The 16,925-nt window shown below is 39.5% G+C and overlaps 2 protein-coding genes across 2 annotated transcripts; both read left to right on the forward strand.

Annotated features, from left to right (window-relative positions):
* Window positions 1-418: 418 nt before the first annotated feature.
* Window positions 419-8,480, forward strand: LOC127798662 (uncharacterized). Its single transcript, XM_052332193.1, has 8 exons — window positions 419-831; window positions 973-4,078; window positions 4,214-4,372; window positions 4,494-4,673; window positions 4,866-5,060; window positions 6,965-7,063; window positions 7,138-7,746; window positions 7,851-8,480. Exons 2-8 carry the CDS (start codon window positions 1,028-1,030, stop codon window positions 8,223-8,225), a joined length of 4,668 nt encoding a protein of 1,555 aa, XP_052188153.1. The 5' UTR covers window positions 419-831; window positions 973-1,027; the 3' UTR covers window positions 8,226-8,480.
* A 1,848-nt stretch (window positions 8,481-10,328) lies between these two features.
* On the forward strand, window positions 10,329-16,925 carry LOC127798663 (squamosa promoter-binding-like protein 14). Its single transcript, XM_052332194.1, has 11 exons — window positions 10,329-10,897; window positions 11,525-12,149; window positions 12,481-12,674; window positions 12,752-13,593; window positions 13,715-13,789; window positions 13,877-13,984; window positions 14,068-14,185; window positions 14,393-14,528; window positions 14,621-14,765; window positions 14,864-15,463; window positions 15,854-16,925. The coding sequence occupies exons 2-11, from the start codon at window positions 11,551-11,553 to the stop codon at window positions 16,283-16,285; spliced, it is 3,249 nt and encodes a 1,082-aa protein (XP_052188154.1). The 5' UTR covers window positions 10,329-10,897; window positions 11,525-11,550; the 3' UTR covers window positions 16,286-16,925.

Raw genomic sequence — 16,925 nt, forward strand, 5'->3', positions numbered from 1 at the left:
ATATCGACGCATCCAACCGAATTGATAACCTTAGATACAGACAGATACGAGTAATACGACACTCCCTATTGCGAATAACACCAAAATTAAAATTTCATCATATGAACTTATCCATACATGGCGAAACTAATATGAGATTCTTTTTCGCTTTTGATATCGAAATCGAAACTTTAATGCAACGGAAATTATCCATACATGATACATTCCTATATTTGATTGATGGGATATATATATATATAAATATATATTTGAGTTTAAAAAAGGTTTGAAAAACTAGTTGGATAAAGGGATAAACAAGATGAGGGTAATTTAAAATATTTTGTCTTTGATGAGTGATGAGAATGAGGAGAGAGGCCGAAGAAGTGAAGAGAAGCCGATTTCTGTTATAAACAGGAGGAGGAGATAGAAAAGAAAACAGGGGAAAAACGTGAGTGGGAGACCAATTTGAGTTCAAATCCAAGCGAGACACAACAACACGAAGGCTTTTCCCTCGCCAGCTGTTCCGACTCAACACCCCCCCCCCCCCCCCCTCTCTCTCTCTCTCTATATATATATATATCTATCTCTATCTCTATCTGTGTGTGTGTTTTTTTTTTGCCCTTATATTTCTGTTATGCCCTTATGGGAAACCCTAATTGCTCATCTGATATTTGACCAATTTTGATACTCTCTGGCAAAAGCTGGACTCTGATCGCCTTTCTAGTAGTTGACCAATTTTGATACTCTCTACCAAAAGCTAGGGGGTCGTGATTCGGCTGATCTGGCTCTGGATCTGGAGGCGCGTTCGATCTGGAGAAACCGTCGTCGTTTAGCTGGATCAAAGGACTGATTGTAAGTTCGTTCGATCTCTTTGCAATTTCGCTTACCATGTGAATTTGTTTACCTGCATTGAATTAGATTCGTCGAGGGGTTTGATTTGATCCCTCAATTTTGATCGTGAAAGGGTAGTTACGCTTGAGAATAATTCTGCAGTTGTAGCGTCCGGTGTGATCGTGCCTTAGCGAGTTGGATCGGTTTTGGGGGCCCAATGGCGGCGGAAACCCAAGCTCGTAGCCAAGTCTCTGAGGTTTCCAAGGCTGCAATTGAGGGAGATATGCGGGAGGATCTGGCCAAAATTAGTGACGGTTGCAATGGGGGTGATAAGCTTGTCGACGTCGACGGAGGACAAGGAGCAGAAAAAGAAGCAGCTGAAGCAGAAGGTTCTAATGTGAATGGGAGTGGGAACCAGAAGGATGATCCGGACGTTTCATACGTCTTTGTAAGCTGGAGCGACTCTGCAAAGGGTGATCCTGTTGAAAGGGCCCTCAATGGGGAGTGCGACCACAAATTGCACGCCCTTTCTGAATCAAACAAGGGTTCAGAGGGCCAAGTTGGGGAATTGAATGATGACAATGGAGAAACTGTGTCGGTGGAGGATGAAAGCATTGCTGGGGCTGCGGTTGTTTCTGTTAGTGGTTCACTGGCCATATCCAGTTTGGACAGGGATGATGTTCTGGTGGAGCAACAAAGTGCGACAGCTGTTATAGAACCCCAATGCATGCCGCTGGATGGTAATGCCGATGGTGAGGAACAAAAGGATTCAAATCCTGCTCCTGACCTAGTAAAGGATCAGGAATTACCAACTATGGGTTTAGAGGCTGGTGATTGCGGAACATTGGAGCTTGATGATGACAAACTCAAATCTGACGAACAAGCTAATCTAGATCCAACTGCAGAGTCAGTGGGGCTTCAGAAATCTGAAATTTTGGGGCAGGAGGATTCCAAGGAACAAAATGTTTTTGAATCACGCGAAGGTTTTGGGGGAAGCTCTGAAGCACAAATTCTGCTTCCAGAAGTTGCTGAATGTAACCCACCATTAGTTGATGGTGTCAAGGTGAACTTGGATGAACAAACAAATATTCAATTGACTACAGAGCTAGAAGCTAACCAGGAATCTCAAGTTATGCTTTCAGAGGCTTCTGGATGCAGGTTGCCCGAGGTTGATGTTAGCGAGGTGAATGCTGAGAATCAAACAAAGTTGGAGTTACCTCCCGAAGTAAAAGGAAGTTTGGAATCTCAAATCACAGAGCTAGAATCTGCTACCGAGGATCAAACTAAGTTGCAGTTACCTCCAGAAGTAAAAGAAAGTTTGGACTCTCAAATCACACAGGCAGAATCTACTGAATCTGAGTCCCATCAGCTTGATATTAGACAGGAGAAGCTTGAAGAGGTAGAAAAAACAGAGATGAGCTTGGTACCTAAAGAAAATCAGGAATCTCAATTGTTTGTTACCAACAGCATTATCAATGGTATAGATGAGGGAAGTGAAGTAGCAGAAGTAGCCAATGAGATTGGTAAACCTTTTGAAGCAGAACATGCAAATGAACATGTCTCTTATGGAAGTATAGACAGTTGCCCTGCTTCTCTTGTTGAAGATAGGCCTTCACAAGCCAAAGTCCATAATGAACTTGTCGATGATGGTCAAGGTTCAATTGAAGTGAGTGTCTCCACTGAGGATGCTGAAAGCTTGCCTTCATGTTCCAAAAACAGGAAACCAGATTCTGAAATTGGAAACAAACTGGTTGACAGTGCCCTTTCTTATTCTGCTAAAGATGCAAATTTAGATATTGAAGTTGAGAATGACAGCACTAGAGCTGACAGGATAATAAGTTGTAATCAAACAAGCTTAGAAACTGATATTATGCATTGTTCCATTGATCCTGAAGAAAACGTATCTTCTTTGCTCTGCACTGATATTAATACTGGCTCTGACATTTCAAATAAGGTAACAGATTGTGCTTACGGCCAGCCTGATGCAGTTGATGGTTCAAATCTGGAAGATAATACTACTGATTCAATTCAACATGGAGGTGGTTCTGATCTGAACTCAGAGAATGAAGTTGATCACTCTTCTTCCACTAGTGGAAGAGTTTCATCTTACGATGCTGCTGCTGTGTCTCAATCTAATGTTCTGGATGAGCCTGTAGTCAATGATGTGACTGCTCTAAACAGCGTCCCTGAGGCAGTGAATGTCCAACATATGGGAGATCAAGTCAATGGTATGGATGGGGATGATCACAGCAATCTTACATGTCAAAAGACTGAGAACACTGGACAGAGTTACAAGGATGAGATCTTAGCATCTTCACCCGAAGTGTCTACTACTGATGCTATGGGAGATCAAGTCAGTGGTGTGGATGGAGATGATCATGGCAATCATACATGCCAAAAGACTGAGAACTTTGGTCAGGGTTACAAGGATGGGATCTTAGCACCTTCACCCAAAGTGCCTACTGCTGATGCTACGGGAGATCAAGTCAATGATGTGGATGGAGATGATCATGGCAATTACAAGGATGAGTTCTTAGCACCTTCACCCGAAGTGTCTACTGCTGATGCTATGGGTGATCAAGTCAATGGTGTGGATGGAGATGGTCATGGAAATCTTACAGGTCAAAAGACAGACAACTCTGGACAGGGCTACAAGGATGAGATCTTAGCACCTTCACCTGAAGTGTCCACTGCTGATGCTAGGGGAGATCAAGTCAACGGTGTGGATGGAGTTGATCATGGCAATCTTACATGTCAAAAAACTGAGAACCCTGGACAGGGTTACAAGGATGAGATCTTAACACCTTCACCCAAAGTGCCTACTGCTGATGCTATGGGAGATCAAGTCAATGGTGTGGATGGAGATGATCATGGCAATCTTACATGTCAAAAGACTGAGAAATCTGGAGATGGTACCAAGGATGAGATCTTAGCACCTCCTCCCAATGTGTCTACCGCTGATGCTATGGGAGATCAAGTCAATGTTGTGGATGGAGATGATTGTGGCAATCGTACAGTTCAGCAGACTGAGATCACTGGACAGGGTTGCAAGGATGAGATCTTAACACCTTCACCTGAAGTGTCTACTGCTGATGCTATGGATGACAGTGTGGGTATTGGATCTCTGAAAAAGCCTTTCCCCTTCTTGATTAAGATTCCAAGATATGATGATGAAAACCTTAGAGAACAAATCAGACAAGCTCAGATGCAAGTTGATGAGAAGACCCGACAAAGGGATGCAATTGGAGCTGATGTCCAAATGATTAGGGTAACCATTTCTTGTTTTTATCTAGCCTTAAGAATTATTGTCATATGATTAATGTGATGCTCCTGGTGAATGCTTTTCTTAATATAGTAATATAATCTCTCAGGATTATGACTAATGTGATGCTCCTATAAACAGGCCGGTTGTCAGAAACTTCATAGCAGTCTTGGAGCTGCCAAATTAGAAGAGAGAGCTGCACGAGGTTTAGTAAGGTTGAAACGTCAGGAAATAGATTCTGTTCAATCTGTGATTAACAGGGTGAAGAATGCTATGTCTGTTGAGGATATTGATACCAGGGTAAGCACTCTTCTTTTTTCTACAAAAATATAAATTAATAACTGCACATAACCTTAAATGAGTATTAACACTTTGCCTTTTCCAATGGACATATATTATTGGATTTATTGATTGGGATCAGATACACAGTATGGAACACATGATACAACATGAAACACTGCCTCTTAAAGAAGAAAAACAGTTCATACGCGAAATCAAGCAACTGAAACATCTTCGTGAGGAGCTTTCATCTAATATGGGCAGCCAAGATGAAGTCCAGCAGGCTTTAAACCAGAGAGACCACATTGAAGAGCGGATGAAGGTATGGAACTATTTAGTTTGGTATTTGGAGAGAATTGATGTGAAAGTTTAAATTAGGATATCTAACTTCCTTGTATTATCACTTCTGATTGCTTAAAAGGAGAATTGGATCCGGTTTATAGATGTGGAAGTTAGAACTGCTCATCTTAATCATTAAAGATTTCTTTAGTGATCTAATTCTAAGGTATTGCAGATTTTGAAGAAGGAGTTAGATTTGCTCAAGGACAAAGTTTCAAAAGCTGAAGCAATCGCTTTGGCCGCAGGGAAAAAGTACAGTGATGAAACTAAACATCTAAAGGAATTGCATGGTCAGTTTAGAACAGCAGATGATATTCGCCAAAAAGCATACGCACATTTGCAGAACCTGAGGAGACAATTATATGAAAAGGTTTGTTTTAGTCAGCTTTTGTGAAGCTGTATTTAATTTTCTTGAAAAGAATTAAGTTTAGTCACAGTTACTGATGGAGACATAGACACAGTAGAACTCGTTCTTTTAGATTATTAGCAAACTTGATGATATTTTTATTATATTTGTTTTGGTTCCAAATTGGGTTCTACTAATGCTTTATATTAATTAAATTTTATGAATTTTAGTAAGCCTTTTTTCTTTTTTCTTTTTTGTTTTATGCTAAGTCTTTTAACAGAAAATAATGAAATTGTAAATTAGAAAAATGTAATAATTTCACTTGATCTATGGTTAAAGAGTAACTTTATTATTTTAATCTCAAATCTTATAGCGCACCTTTTAAATCATATAGTGCACTGAAAGGGTTAACAGTTGAGTAAATAATGAAAAGGAGAATAAATGGGTGAAATGATACAGCAATTTTAGGCTTAATGGCCTGTAATTGGTTGTAATAGTACGTAATGGTCCATAGTAGTATTGCCATACCATTACACTTGTCTCTTTATACCAAGATATTGGAAACATGGTAGTTGAGGCCTTTGAAAAAGCTTTTTGTATTTTTGTTCTGGCTGGCTTTTCATTCTATATTTATTTCTTCCATGTGAAGTGCAGTTAGATTCAATGTTGGGTTTCCAATGAGAATATCCTAATCTAAAAACTATCTTTTTAGCAAGGCACCATCTTGAAATTCTTCTCCTATAAAAACATAGCAGTAAAGGGTGTTTGACATTGGCAGAGTCCACGTCATCACAAAACGTTTAAACATGGCAGCTTAGATTTCCAGTTTAGTTCAAGAGCCTATTAGTTATGCATGCAATTGGTTTTCTCAATGTTAAGGTTATTGATATATTAAATACTCTTTTCTTATTAATAGTCAGTTGATTGCTTATTAGAACTATGATCACTCTCTCTCTCTCACACTTGCTATGTAACACCCAAATGTGCAGAAAGACATATACGATATGTCCACTATCTTATTGTAAGAAATCCTTATTAAAAGGACAAAATATTAGTTATTCTCTTTCTAATAAATATAAATTCAGGGAAATCAAAATGAATTCTGTCTTGGTGGTTGCAAAATGTTGTAGAATTCCAAATCACGAGTCTTTACTTTCCTTTTTTGGTGTGATCAGGTTAAAGCTCTTCTATACATTGATTACATTTTAATGTCTTTGTGTTTTTTATTTTTGAATTTAGATGATCTACTAACCATGGGAAACCGAAAGCTGTATGGTGTTAAGTACAAGTTAATGCTAGTTTTTGAGTGCAATGCTAAAATGGAGATTTGGTCTTGTCATCCAGTGGATTTCAAATTTTTGATTACCAAATTCATCTGTTAAGTATTACAGTGAAATACTTTATGTGCTGGGGCTTTACTTAAATAGGAGCACTAACACTTATTGGCGTATGTGGGAGTACTGTTTGCACCATGTGAAGATTGTCTCCCATGATCTTTTGATTATTCCCTTTGAATGTTGATATTTATCCCAGGATCTGTTTGCACCATGTGCTGGAGCTTTACAATTTTCGTTGGCTGATTTAGTGGACACTTGCCTAAAACTGACGTGTTTGAAACATATCAGTGGAGGGGGGATGTAGTCCACGTAACTTTCTTTCTGTAATAAAGAAAACTGTTGGGACAATTCATAAGTTTCTCTGCGTCTAGCCTGAAAACTTGTTTCCCCATTCCTTGTTTCTAGTTTGGGCTTCCAAATAGTTTGGATCTCTTAAATTATTGATAGGGCTTTTGGTGTGTATATGGTTCTGTTTCTCTACATTTCACCTTTGGGAGCAATAGAAACTTGCACCTGATACGAAGAATGTCATATTTAAGGAAATGAATGAAATGAAATGTGGGATTAACTCTGATTACTTTAAACTTGCAGAACACAAGGTTCCGGATGTGCAAGGATGACACAGCGGCAGCTAATGATTATGCATTAAGTGGGAAAAAAGAGGAACTGTACCGTCATTGTGTTAACCAGGTTGGTCTATGCACATTCTTTCTCTATATTTGCATAACTACAATCTGGCTTACTTTTAGTTTATGATTGTTTAGGTAGAGGCAATCATGGAGTTATGGAACAAGAACGATGAGTTCCGGAAAGAATACATTAGATGCAACACAAAGAGTACATTAAGGAGATTGAGGACATTGGATGGTCGTGCACTTGGCCCTAATGAGGAGCCAATTGTACTGCCCAATGTTGTGGATGAAAAAGTTGATCGCTCCAGTTCAATCTCTGGCAATGTTGACTCTGACTTTCCAGTTTTGCCTGCGGGACAAGAAAAGCAAGCTTCAGCTATGGAAAGTGAAGAAACAGATTCTAAACCTGTGGCAACGGTTACAAAGCAAATGGATAAGACGGCAAAAGCTACACAACCTGGGAAACCTACCTTGAGGAATGGCTTGGCAACTGATTCTGGCAGGGATGAGTCTGAAGAGATGCCAGAGGAAGAGCACAAGAAAACAAAGGAGGAGCAAGAGTTGGCCCGGAAAGAAGAGGAATTGAGGAAGGAAGAGGCAGCGGCCAAGTTGAAAGAGCAACGCCGTCTGGAGGAAAAGGTGAAAGCCATGGAGGCACTAGAGAGAAAAAGGAAAAATGCTGAGAAGGCCCTGATAAGGGCTGAGATGCGAGCACAGAAGGAAGCTGAACAAAAAGAGAAGGTGAATTCCTTAAATTCCGAGTTCTTTTTAGTGCACCACAAATTAATATGAATCACATTTGGATCACCTAGTAAAATGTGGTACCATTTGATGATCAATTGCAGGAGAGACAGAAGAGGGCAAAGAAGAAGGAGAAAAGGAAAGGAACTCCAACAGAGACTCTTGAAAGTGGTAAAGATGAAGGAGAAACTGCCTTGAAGTCGGAATCCGCAGATGCAGCAGCTACCAAGGAGCTAGAGGCTGAGGAGAATAATAACAGTACAACAACAAAAAGGCATCAAAAATCATTCCAATACTCAAAGCAGATCAAGACAAAATCTATTCCTCCGCCTCTTCGCAACAGGGGTAAAAGGAAGATGCAGCAATGGATTTGGATCGGTTTTACGGTGCTGCTCGTCATTCTGCTGTTCTTGTTGGTTAACGTTGGGTTCTATTCCAATCTTGGGCGTAACCTTCGGATGCGGGGCTCTGGATTCTGAATGCCTTTTGCCAATTGACTGACTGCAATCAACTGAGGATCACAAATCATTTCGCAGATAATTAGGCAATTCGTTTTGCTCTCTTCTCAGTGGGTACTTGGGATTTGTTTTGTTTTGTTTTTTAGTCCTTCGGTTTGCTTTCAGTGATTATAATTGTTTGTTTTTTTAATATATATATATATATATTTTTTTTTTTGACATAGCTTTTGATAGATTGGTTCTCTCTCATATGCTATATGAACGAACTAGAAAGAATCGGTTTGTGTTGCTTTAATTAGACCCAGTAACTAAATAAAACAACATTGATTGCTAGCAGTGTTTGCATCGCTATTTTCCCTTCTCTCCCTCTAGCCTGAGATGCCATGCCTAGGTCGAGCACTTACGGTTATAGTCATAAGCCTATTATGTTTGGGCATGTTACTCTATTATCAATCAATAGTAGTTGTCCTGCTTCCTGCTTCGTGTATTCACCTTTTGGGACTAGAAATTAATGGGTTTGATTTTTGAAAATAGTCCCTTTTCAACTCGTGCAAAGTTGGCACTACACTACTGAGAGATATGTATATGTTCTTTTATTTCTTATTATCCAATTAATTATTTGTTTTTTTCATTTTCCCAAATCAGCACAGCCCACGTTATGTTACACCGACCGACCTTCCTTCAGCTTGAGCTGGTGGTGATTTTCAATTGGAAAATGCATTTGATACACTCATTTTGTACATCTTGAACTACATAAGGAGGTATAATGATAAAAAATCTCTCATGAGACGTATAGAAGCGCGTGAGGCGCATGTGAAGTGGAGAATATTTTGATCATAATACTTCCTTATATAGTTCAAGATGTACAAAATGGATGTACACCTAATTCTTTTCAATTTCAACTACGGCAATCAAGTATTGGTTTTGTGACGTACTGACCTAGATTTTGATTCTTCTTTCATGTCCCCGTTGACTGCCACTGCCGGTTGCCGGTTGCCATTCTTTTCCAATATCCGTTTGATCTAATCCTGTCCTATATTCAATGTTACCTTCAGTTTAGTGGCTGCCTCCTCAAAAGTCAAAACTGATTGGATATGCCCTTAAGAGTTTTTGATTCTCTGATTAGTAGCTTTTGTTTTCATTTGAAGTTTTCATTCATTTTTAGATAACTATTTTCAACTGTTATATATTTATTTATTTGATAAAAATACTCTCTTATTCAGCTCCGATTTGAGCTTCAAGCAAAACTAAAAAAAAAAAAAAAAAATTAAATTTATCAAATAAGTTAAATTTCTATTTTCAGTTCAAAAGAAAATTTATCATAAAAAAATAAATAAATAAAAATTCTGTCCACTTCACTTGATCTAAGGATTAAATTAATTACTCAAAAAAAAAATAGTATTATATTACTAAATAACAAAATAGTGACACCAAAGAGTTTATTATTTAAAGTTGAGTCATACTCGATGTGCCGAAATCAGATAAGGTTTAAAAAATTTATTAAAATTTCAAAATATTCATTTAATATTAATATTATTAATTCAATCAAAATTTAACCTACAAAAATCACGAGCCGAGCCAACCCATGATTATTATCCTCCTGGTGCGAGGAGTCACTAAAAATGAATAATACTATTGATACATTTTTATATACACTTTGTACTATACAAATGTGTATCGATGATAAAAATATCCTTTATGAGGCACATGGAGAGGTGCAGGATATTTTGATCATAATATCTCTTATATAATTTAAGATGTATAAAAATGATGTAATGTAGCATGATTTTTTAAAAATTATGTTGAGAAAGAAGGGTCGGTACAACACACGTTGGCAAGCAAGATAAGGCGATATGTTTATTACGGTGGACTCAAATCTCTCGGGAGGGAATATTTTACAGCTGCGTGTGTGTGTTCCCAAGTGAGGTCGGCGGTTCTCAGGATCGCCCCCACAACGTTGTTGTACCCCTTCCCGTTGACTTTCACTCACGCTCGGGGGTATCAAATGCAATATTTTAAAAATCCGTAGGGGTCTTCCCGCTATTTATAAAAAATTCAGGGGTCCAGAACCGGGGTGGACAAAGGGAGGAAGAAAGAAAGGACCCCGCGGTGCGGGCTGGGCTGGGCTGCGGCTCGGCGCAGACCGTGTTGGCTTCTCGGTACGTTGCTTCCATCGCAGGCAAACCTGTCATCTTCGTATCGTAGGTTTAGGATTTAAGAAAGAAAAAGCGGAAGTCGAAGACTGGAAGGCTCGTAGATTCTTCGCGCAGGGCCGGCTCAATTTAGCCCCCTGATATTGGTTCAATTTACTGTTTCTGCCAAGTCTGAAAGGGAAAACAAGGAAAAAAAAAAAAAAAAAAGTAGAGAGAAAAAGTATTCGTCTTGTTGGTGGTTGTTGCAAGAAAAGTAAAGAGATACTGGCGGCAGACTTCCCTTTCCTTTCCTTGCCCTTTCCCTTTCCTTCCTTTGCTTTTGTTCTTCGCCGGCGGTGTGTTTTCAGATTAGATCCGGTCGGGTGAGATTGGATTAGGTCAGATCTGATCTGCTGACCCTCTGTTTGAATCAACGGAACTCATCGGCGTTTTGGCGGTTCTTTACTGTGAATCGTACTGCGATTCTTTCTCAATTTGAAATTTGGAGGATTTGTTTGGGCGAGAAGAAGCTTTGCGATGGGGCCCTAGAAGTCCGTGAAGGTAACTAACTTTGATGCTGGTTTCTAGGTTTTGTGATCGGTCCCGTTTTCGAAGTGATCATTGAAGATTTGTCTCGTGTATGTTATTCTGTTCGGTGTTAAAAATTTCAGAAATATTTTTTTCCCTTTTTAAGCTAGTCTTCGTTGTTGGTCTTCTTGGAACGTTTTCACCGGTTCCCAATTTTTTTCCCTTTTCTCTTATTGGAAATTCTCATTTCCTTTTGATACGCTGGGATTTTAGGTGTCCAATTGACTATATTTGGATTTGTAATTCTATGCACTGAATTAAGACTATAGCAAGTCGTTATTGTGTCTATGCCAAAAATAGGCTCGCTCAGGTTCATGACTTGGGGTCTTGTTTTACGGTTATGATTCTATCATATATACTTTTTATTTCATTTCTTCAGAATTGATTTTATGGTATAGGCGTCTTGATCTCCCCTTGTGTATCTGTGTTTTTGGAAGTCCAAATGGCATGATTTTGAATACCAGATTATAGGTTAAAAACCTTTCATTTCCATCATGTGGCTTATTTCCTAATGTAGGATTTAAACCTTGATTTTTTATGCTTCTGTTTCTGCAACACGGAAGTCAAGTGACGTGTTCTTTTTATTCTTATGCTAAACAGAGGTTTGAGGGTTCATATTTTGATCGATGGACGAGGTAGGCCCTCAAATAGCATCTCCATTATTCATTCACCAGACTCTGCCTGTTAGATACTGTGAGGGAAATCCCATGGCTAAGAAGCGTGGTCTACCAATTCAGGCTCCAAATTTTCAGCAGCAGTCACAGTTCACCTCAGGGTTTCAAATTCGTGAAGGCAGCTGGAATCCCAAGGATTGGGGTTGGGACAGTGCAAGATTTGTTGCTAAACCATCAGAGTTGGATGTATTACAAGTTGGTAGTGCAGGGCCACTCTACTCTGATCAACAGAAAGAAACAGTTGGTGCAATTGGTGAGGTTGCTATGTCACAGAAGAAAGGCCATGTCAATGAAGATGATGAAAACCTTTGGTTGAGGCTAGGTGGTGGCTTGAATTCATTGGACGAGCACATGTCAAGGCCCAGTAAGAGAGTCCGATCTGGATCTCCGGGTGGTGGCAATTATCCAATGTGTCAAGTTGATAACTGCTGGGAGGATCTGTCGAATGCGAAAGACTATCACCGGAGGCACAAGGTATGTGAGGTTCACAGCAAGGCAAGCCAAGCCTCAGTGGGAAAACAGATGCAAAGGTTCTGTCAGCAGTGCAGCAGGTTTACCCCCAAGCTCTTCAATCTCTAAATTTACAGTTATGTCATATTGTACGTAGTTGCTAATTTGAGTTCATGGAAGCTTCTTTCTTATTCTAGTGCAATTTGCGGTGTGTTTGGATGAATTAATATTGATAAGTTTTCAACTTCTTTTATCCATCTGTACTTCCTAATCAGCTCTATCTCTGGTGTCAGCTTTATCCTTCTCTGTTTGATCCTGTTTCTGTGATTACTAGGATCACCATCTATAAGTCTTTGTAATGTCACCTTCTATTTATTTATTTATTTTTGCACTGTACTACCCACCCTTAAATGCTTCATTGGCTCCTTTCAGGTTTCATCCTCTTTCTGAATTTGATGAGGGAAAGCGAAGTTGTAGACGTCGACTTGCTGGACACAACCGACGGAGAAGGAAAACTCAGACAGAGGATGTTTCCTCTCATACCGTACTTCCTGGAAATAATGTTAGTGCTGGCAATGGAGATTTGGATATTGTTAATTTGCTGACAACTTTAGCTCGTATTCAAGGTAAAACAATTGGATGGCTGGATTATTTTTCATATCTCTATGCTGATCACTATTAACATGTTCTATTCTGAACTCAGGGAATAAAGAGGTCAAATGCACAGATTATTCTTCAGTAGCAAACAAGGACCAGCTCATTCAGATTCTTAGGAAGATAAATTCATTACCTTTGCCAAAGGGCCTGGAAGTTAAGTTGCCTGTGCCAGGAAATTCAATTTGGGCCCTTCAAGAACAAGTACCTTCTGACAACCTGAATGCAATGAATAGAAATTTGGCTTCTCCATCAACGAAGGACTTGCTTGCTGTTCTGTCAGCCACTCTGGCGGCATCTACTCCTGATGCCCTTTCAGTACTATCTCAAAGAAGCAACCAGGAAGTTGAAGCTAAGAACACCAACCCCACCTGTCTGAACAAAGCATTAAGTCTTAATATGCAAAAGGCAGAATCTCTCAAGTTTCCTATAGTTGGGGGAGAAAAAAGTAGTACTAGTTACCAGTCCCCTGTTGAAGATTCAGATTGCCAAATTCAAGAAACTAGATCAAATTTACCTTTACAGCTATTTAATTCTTCAACTGAAGATGATAACTCATCAAAACTAGCATGTGCAAGAAAATGCTTCTCTTCCGACAGCAGTAATCCCATTGAAGAGATATCACCTTCATCTTCTCCACCTGTTGTGCAAAATCTGTTCCCAGTGCCAACTGCAAGAAAGCCCGAGTCAGGGAGGGTATCAACTGGTCTAGAACTCAAGGCAAATGTGGAAGGCAGTACAACTCAGGGCTGTGTAACATCAATTGAGGTTTTTGGAGGGTCAAAAAGAGGTTTCCTTAATGGTCCATTCCGAACTTTTCCATACCAAGAAGGGTCAACATCCTCATCTGGATCTGATCACTCACCTTCTAGTTCGAATTCTGATGCTCCGGTAGTTCACTACTATTCTGTCTGGTTTTTCTGATTATCCACTTTGATTTCCTATCTTTTCACCTGAGTAGCTTTATTTTGTCTCTCACATGGTTTGGAATGAATTTATGATATGCCCCTAGGATCGCACTGGAAGAATGATATTCAAACTGTTTGGGAAGGATCCCAGTCAATTACCAGGAACATTGCGGTCACAGGCAAGTGTTCTTTCTTAAGTCTTAACATTTTATGTTCTAGTGGCAATTCATTTAAGTGGCTAATATTGTTGTTGCCTCTCTTTCCAGATCTACAATTGGCTTTCTTGCAGTCCATCTGAAATGGAGAGTTATATTAGGCCTGGATGCGTAGTTTTAACTGTTTACATATCAATGCCATCTTCTTCTTGGGAGCAAGTTAGTAAACTGTGAATAATTTCCACTGTTTTCTTGTGTAGCTTTTATGCTGACCATTTACAGGGCGCGTGTGGTTTTTGCAGCTTGAAGAAAACCTTCGCCATTGTATCAATTCTTTGGTTTGGGATCCTGTTACTGACTTTTGGAGAAATGGAAGGTTTTTGGTTTATACAGACAGGCAGCTAGCATTGCATAAAGATGGTAAGTAGTAGGATACTGTAAGTGCTGATGATATGCATCAAGGTTGCACACCACTACTTTTTGCCTAAAGGTTCTCACTACATTATACGATCCAACTAAACTTAAGAAGGAAGAAATGGTTTTGTCAGGTTGTGTCTTGGAATGGAAATTTTGTTTGATGTTACCTTGTGACTGCAACTTGCTTAACCTGTATCATCAATTCTTCAGGAAAGATTCACCTCTGGAAATCCTGGAGAGCATGGCATCCTCCAGAGATAATATCAGTATCTCCTTTGGCAGTAGTAGGTGGACAAGCGACTTCTCTTTTGTTGAAGGGGCGGAATTTGAACATTCCGGGCACCAAGTATGCGTTCTGCGTTCTCTTTTGCTAGTAGAGCTGATCCATTTTACTTTGTGTGTACCTTTTCACGATTTTGTGGTTTGATTATTTTGCAGGATTCACTGCACACAAATGGGTGGTTATATATCAACGGAAGTTTTAGGCTTCTCCAGTGAGGAAACTTTATATGATGAGATAAGCGTGGTCAATTTTAAAATTCGCGGGGCAAATCCTGGTACCCTAGGTCGCTGTTTCATTGAGGTAGCACTTAGATTCCCACTGATCAGTTTTATTTAATCTGAAGGTTTAGGAAATTTGGAAGACTATCAAATGGTAACATCTGCTATTGGCATCAACAGGTTGAGAATGGTATCAAAGGCACCAGTTTTCCTGTAATAATAGCTGATGCCACCATCTGTCAAGAATTGAGACTACTTGAGTGTGAATTTGATGAAGATGCTGAAGTACATGATACTATTCCAGAGGAACAGGTCCGCAATTCTGAACAACCTAGGTCAAAGGAAGATGTCCTGCACTTTCTAAATGAGCTTGGGTGGCTATTTCAAAGGAAGAGAAGCGCTTATGTTGTCGAGGTTCCTGATTATACACTTGTTCGGTTCAGATTTCTATTCATATTCTCGGTTGAAAGAGACTGCTGTGCTTTGGTCAGAACGCTCCTAGACATTTTGCTACACAAAGATTTAAATGGAAAGCAGCCATTGAAAGAGTCTTTGGATATGCTGTCAGAGATTTACCTTTTGAACAGGGCAGTGAAAAGGAGGTGCAGAAACATGGTTCACCTGCTCATTAATTATTCTATACTTGGTGGAAAGGATAGTTCAAACTACATCTTCCCACCCAATCTTGTTGGACCCGCTGGTGTTACACCTCTGCACCTAGCTGCTTCTTTATCTGGTTCAGTTGATATGGTTGATGCTCTGACAAGTGACCCGCAGGAGGTAGTTTGCTTAATGCTTTTGAATTTCCTCTTAATGTTGCCAACGAATGCATTTAACTGAATCTGAATGCGTACTCAACTTCTTGTGTGCTCTCAAGATAAGATATAATTAGTTTTTAAAGGCTTCATAAGGCCTTGGTTAACTGAAAAAACATAATGGTGGTTCCAGGTGCTGGAACCCCTTTCTTGAAAATAGAGGACAAAAAAGGAGAAAGAAGGAATAAACCATAAAAATCAATCTAAATGTCTGGAGATGTGATCCTAATTGGGTTTGGCACTAAATGCCATTTTTTCTTTGTACATTCTGCATATCACTTCATTTCAATTTTTCCAATTTTGTCTGTTCTTAGTGGATCATTTATTTTTCCTCTTGTTTTGTCTTCTAATGCAGTTTGGGCTGCATTGCTGGTACTCTGCCCTGGATTCAAATGGGCTGTCTCCATATGCATATGCCACAATGAGGAACAATCACTCATATAACAATCTGGTGGCTCAGAAGCTTGCTGACAGGAAAAATGCTCAAGTTTCTGTATCAATTGGGAATGAGATAGAGAAACAATGGTTGAGGGTGAGTCAGGAGCACCAGGAAAGTTCCCGCCAGCTCAAGCAAGGGCAAAGTGCTTGTTCAAAGTGTTCTGTTGTGGCCAAAAGATACAGCAATAGGATAACTGGTTCAAGAGGCTTGCTTCACTGGCCATACATGCATTCGATGCTTGCCGTAGCTGCTGTCTGCGTATGTGTCTGCCTATTTTTACGAGGCCAGCCTGACATTGGTTTAGTCGCACCCTTCAAGTGGGAGAATTTGAGTTACGGCTCAATTTAATTTGAAGCTGACTGTATGCCTATATTAGATAAGGATGAAAAACTTAGTAGTAACTTAATCGGAGATGAGTTCAGTTGCCGGATGCCCAGAATGTGGTGAAACCAGGGAAAGACTTATGCACTTTGATATTATTATGACCCCTTATCATCATGAGGATTGAGAAGGGGCAAGTGGCATGGCCGAAGATAAGCAAGCATTCTAATTGCAGTACTGGATGTTGATACATTCCCGAACTTGAGAATGAGGACTTCTCTTCATGCCATTTATCATTCTATTGGATTTAGGAAACTTTGAGCTTTGAAAATCGTGGTAGTTGCAAATGGGGATGCACTGGTGGAACAAGAAGCGATAGAAAGGGGGGAAGTACTGAACTGAAAGGAAACCTTCATGTGAAAGTGAAGCGCACAGCCCCTTCAGATAGTCTGCCTTATCTTGAATTTGGCGGTGAGAATTCCCCTTTGTTCTTTTTTGGATGATATATAGTGTAGAAAAATACAAGGCATTAGGATTGATTTCGTTACTGTAAAGTCAAGTCAATCAATAGGAGCATTAGGAATTGTGATATTTACATATATAGTTGAACGTCCAAAACACTTAATTGAAGTATATTTATAATAGCAAATTAATATGGAGTTTTTCA

The sequence above is a fragment of the Diospyros lotus genome, chromosome 4 (assembly GCF_014633365.1).
Source record: "Diospyros lotus cultivar Yz01 chromosome 4, ASM1463336v1, whole genome shotgun sequence".
NCBI classification, from domain to species: domain Eukaryota; kingdom Viridiplantae; phylum Streptophyta; class Magnoliopsida; order Ericales; family Ebenaceae; genus Diospyros; species Diospyros lotus.

What these genes read in the sequence shown, in the direction of transcription:
- LOC127798662 (XM_052332193.1), top strand. Translation starts at nt 1,028, where the DNA reads ATGGCGGCGGAAACCCAAGCTCGTAGCCAAGTCTCTGAGGTTTCCAAG. An exon ending in CTGATGTCCAAATGATTAGG is followed by an intron (nt 4,079 to 4,213) that starts GTAACCATTTCT and finishes TCCTATAAACAG; the next exon opens with GCCGGTTGTCAGAAACTTCA. An exon ending in TTGAGGATATTGATACCAGG is followed by an intron (nt 4,373 to 4,493) that starts GTAAGCACTCTT and finishes GATTGGGATCAG; the next exon opens with ATACACAGTATGGAACACAT.
- LOC127798663 (XM_052332194.1), top strand. Translation starts at nt 11,551, where the DNA reads ATGGACGAGGTAGGCCCTCAAATAGCATCTCCATTATTCATTCACCAG. An exon ending in GCTAGCATTGCATAAAGATG is followed by an intron (nt 14,186 to 14,392) that starts GTAAGTAGTAGG and finishes TCAATTCTTCAG; the next exon opens with GAAAGATTCACCTCTGGAAA. An exon ending in TAGGTCGCTGTTTCATTGAG is followed by an intron (nt 14,766 to 14,863) that starts GTAGCACTTAGA and finishes TGGCATCAACAG; the next exon opens with GTTGAGAATGGTATCAAAGG.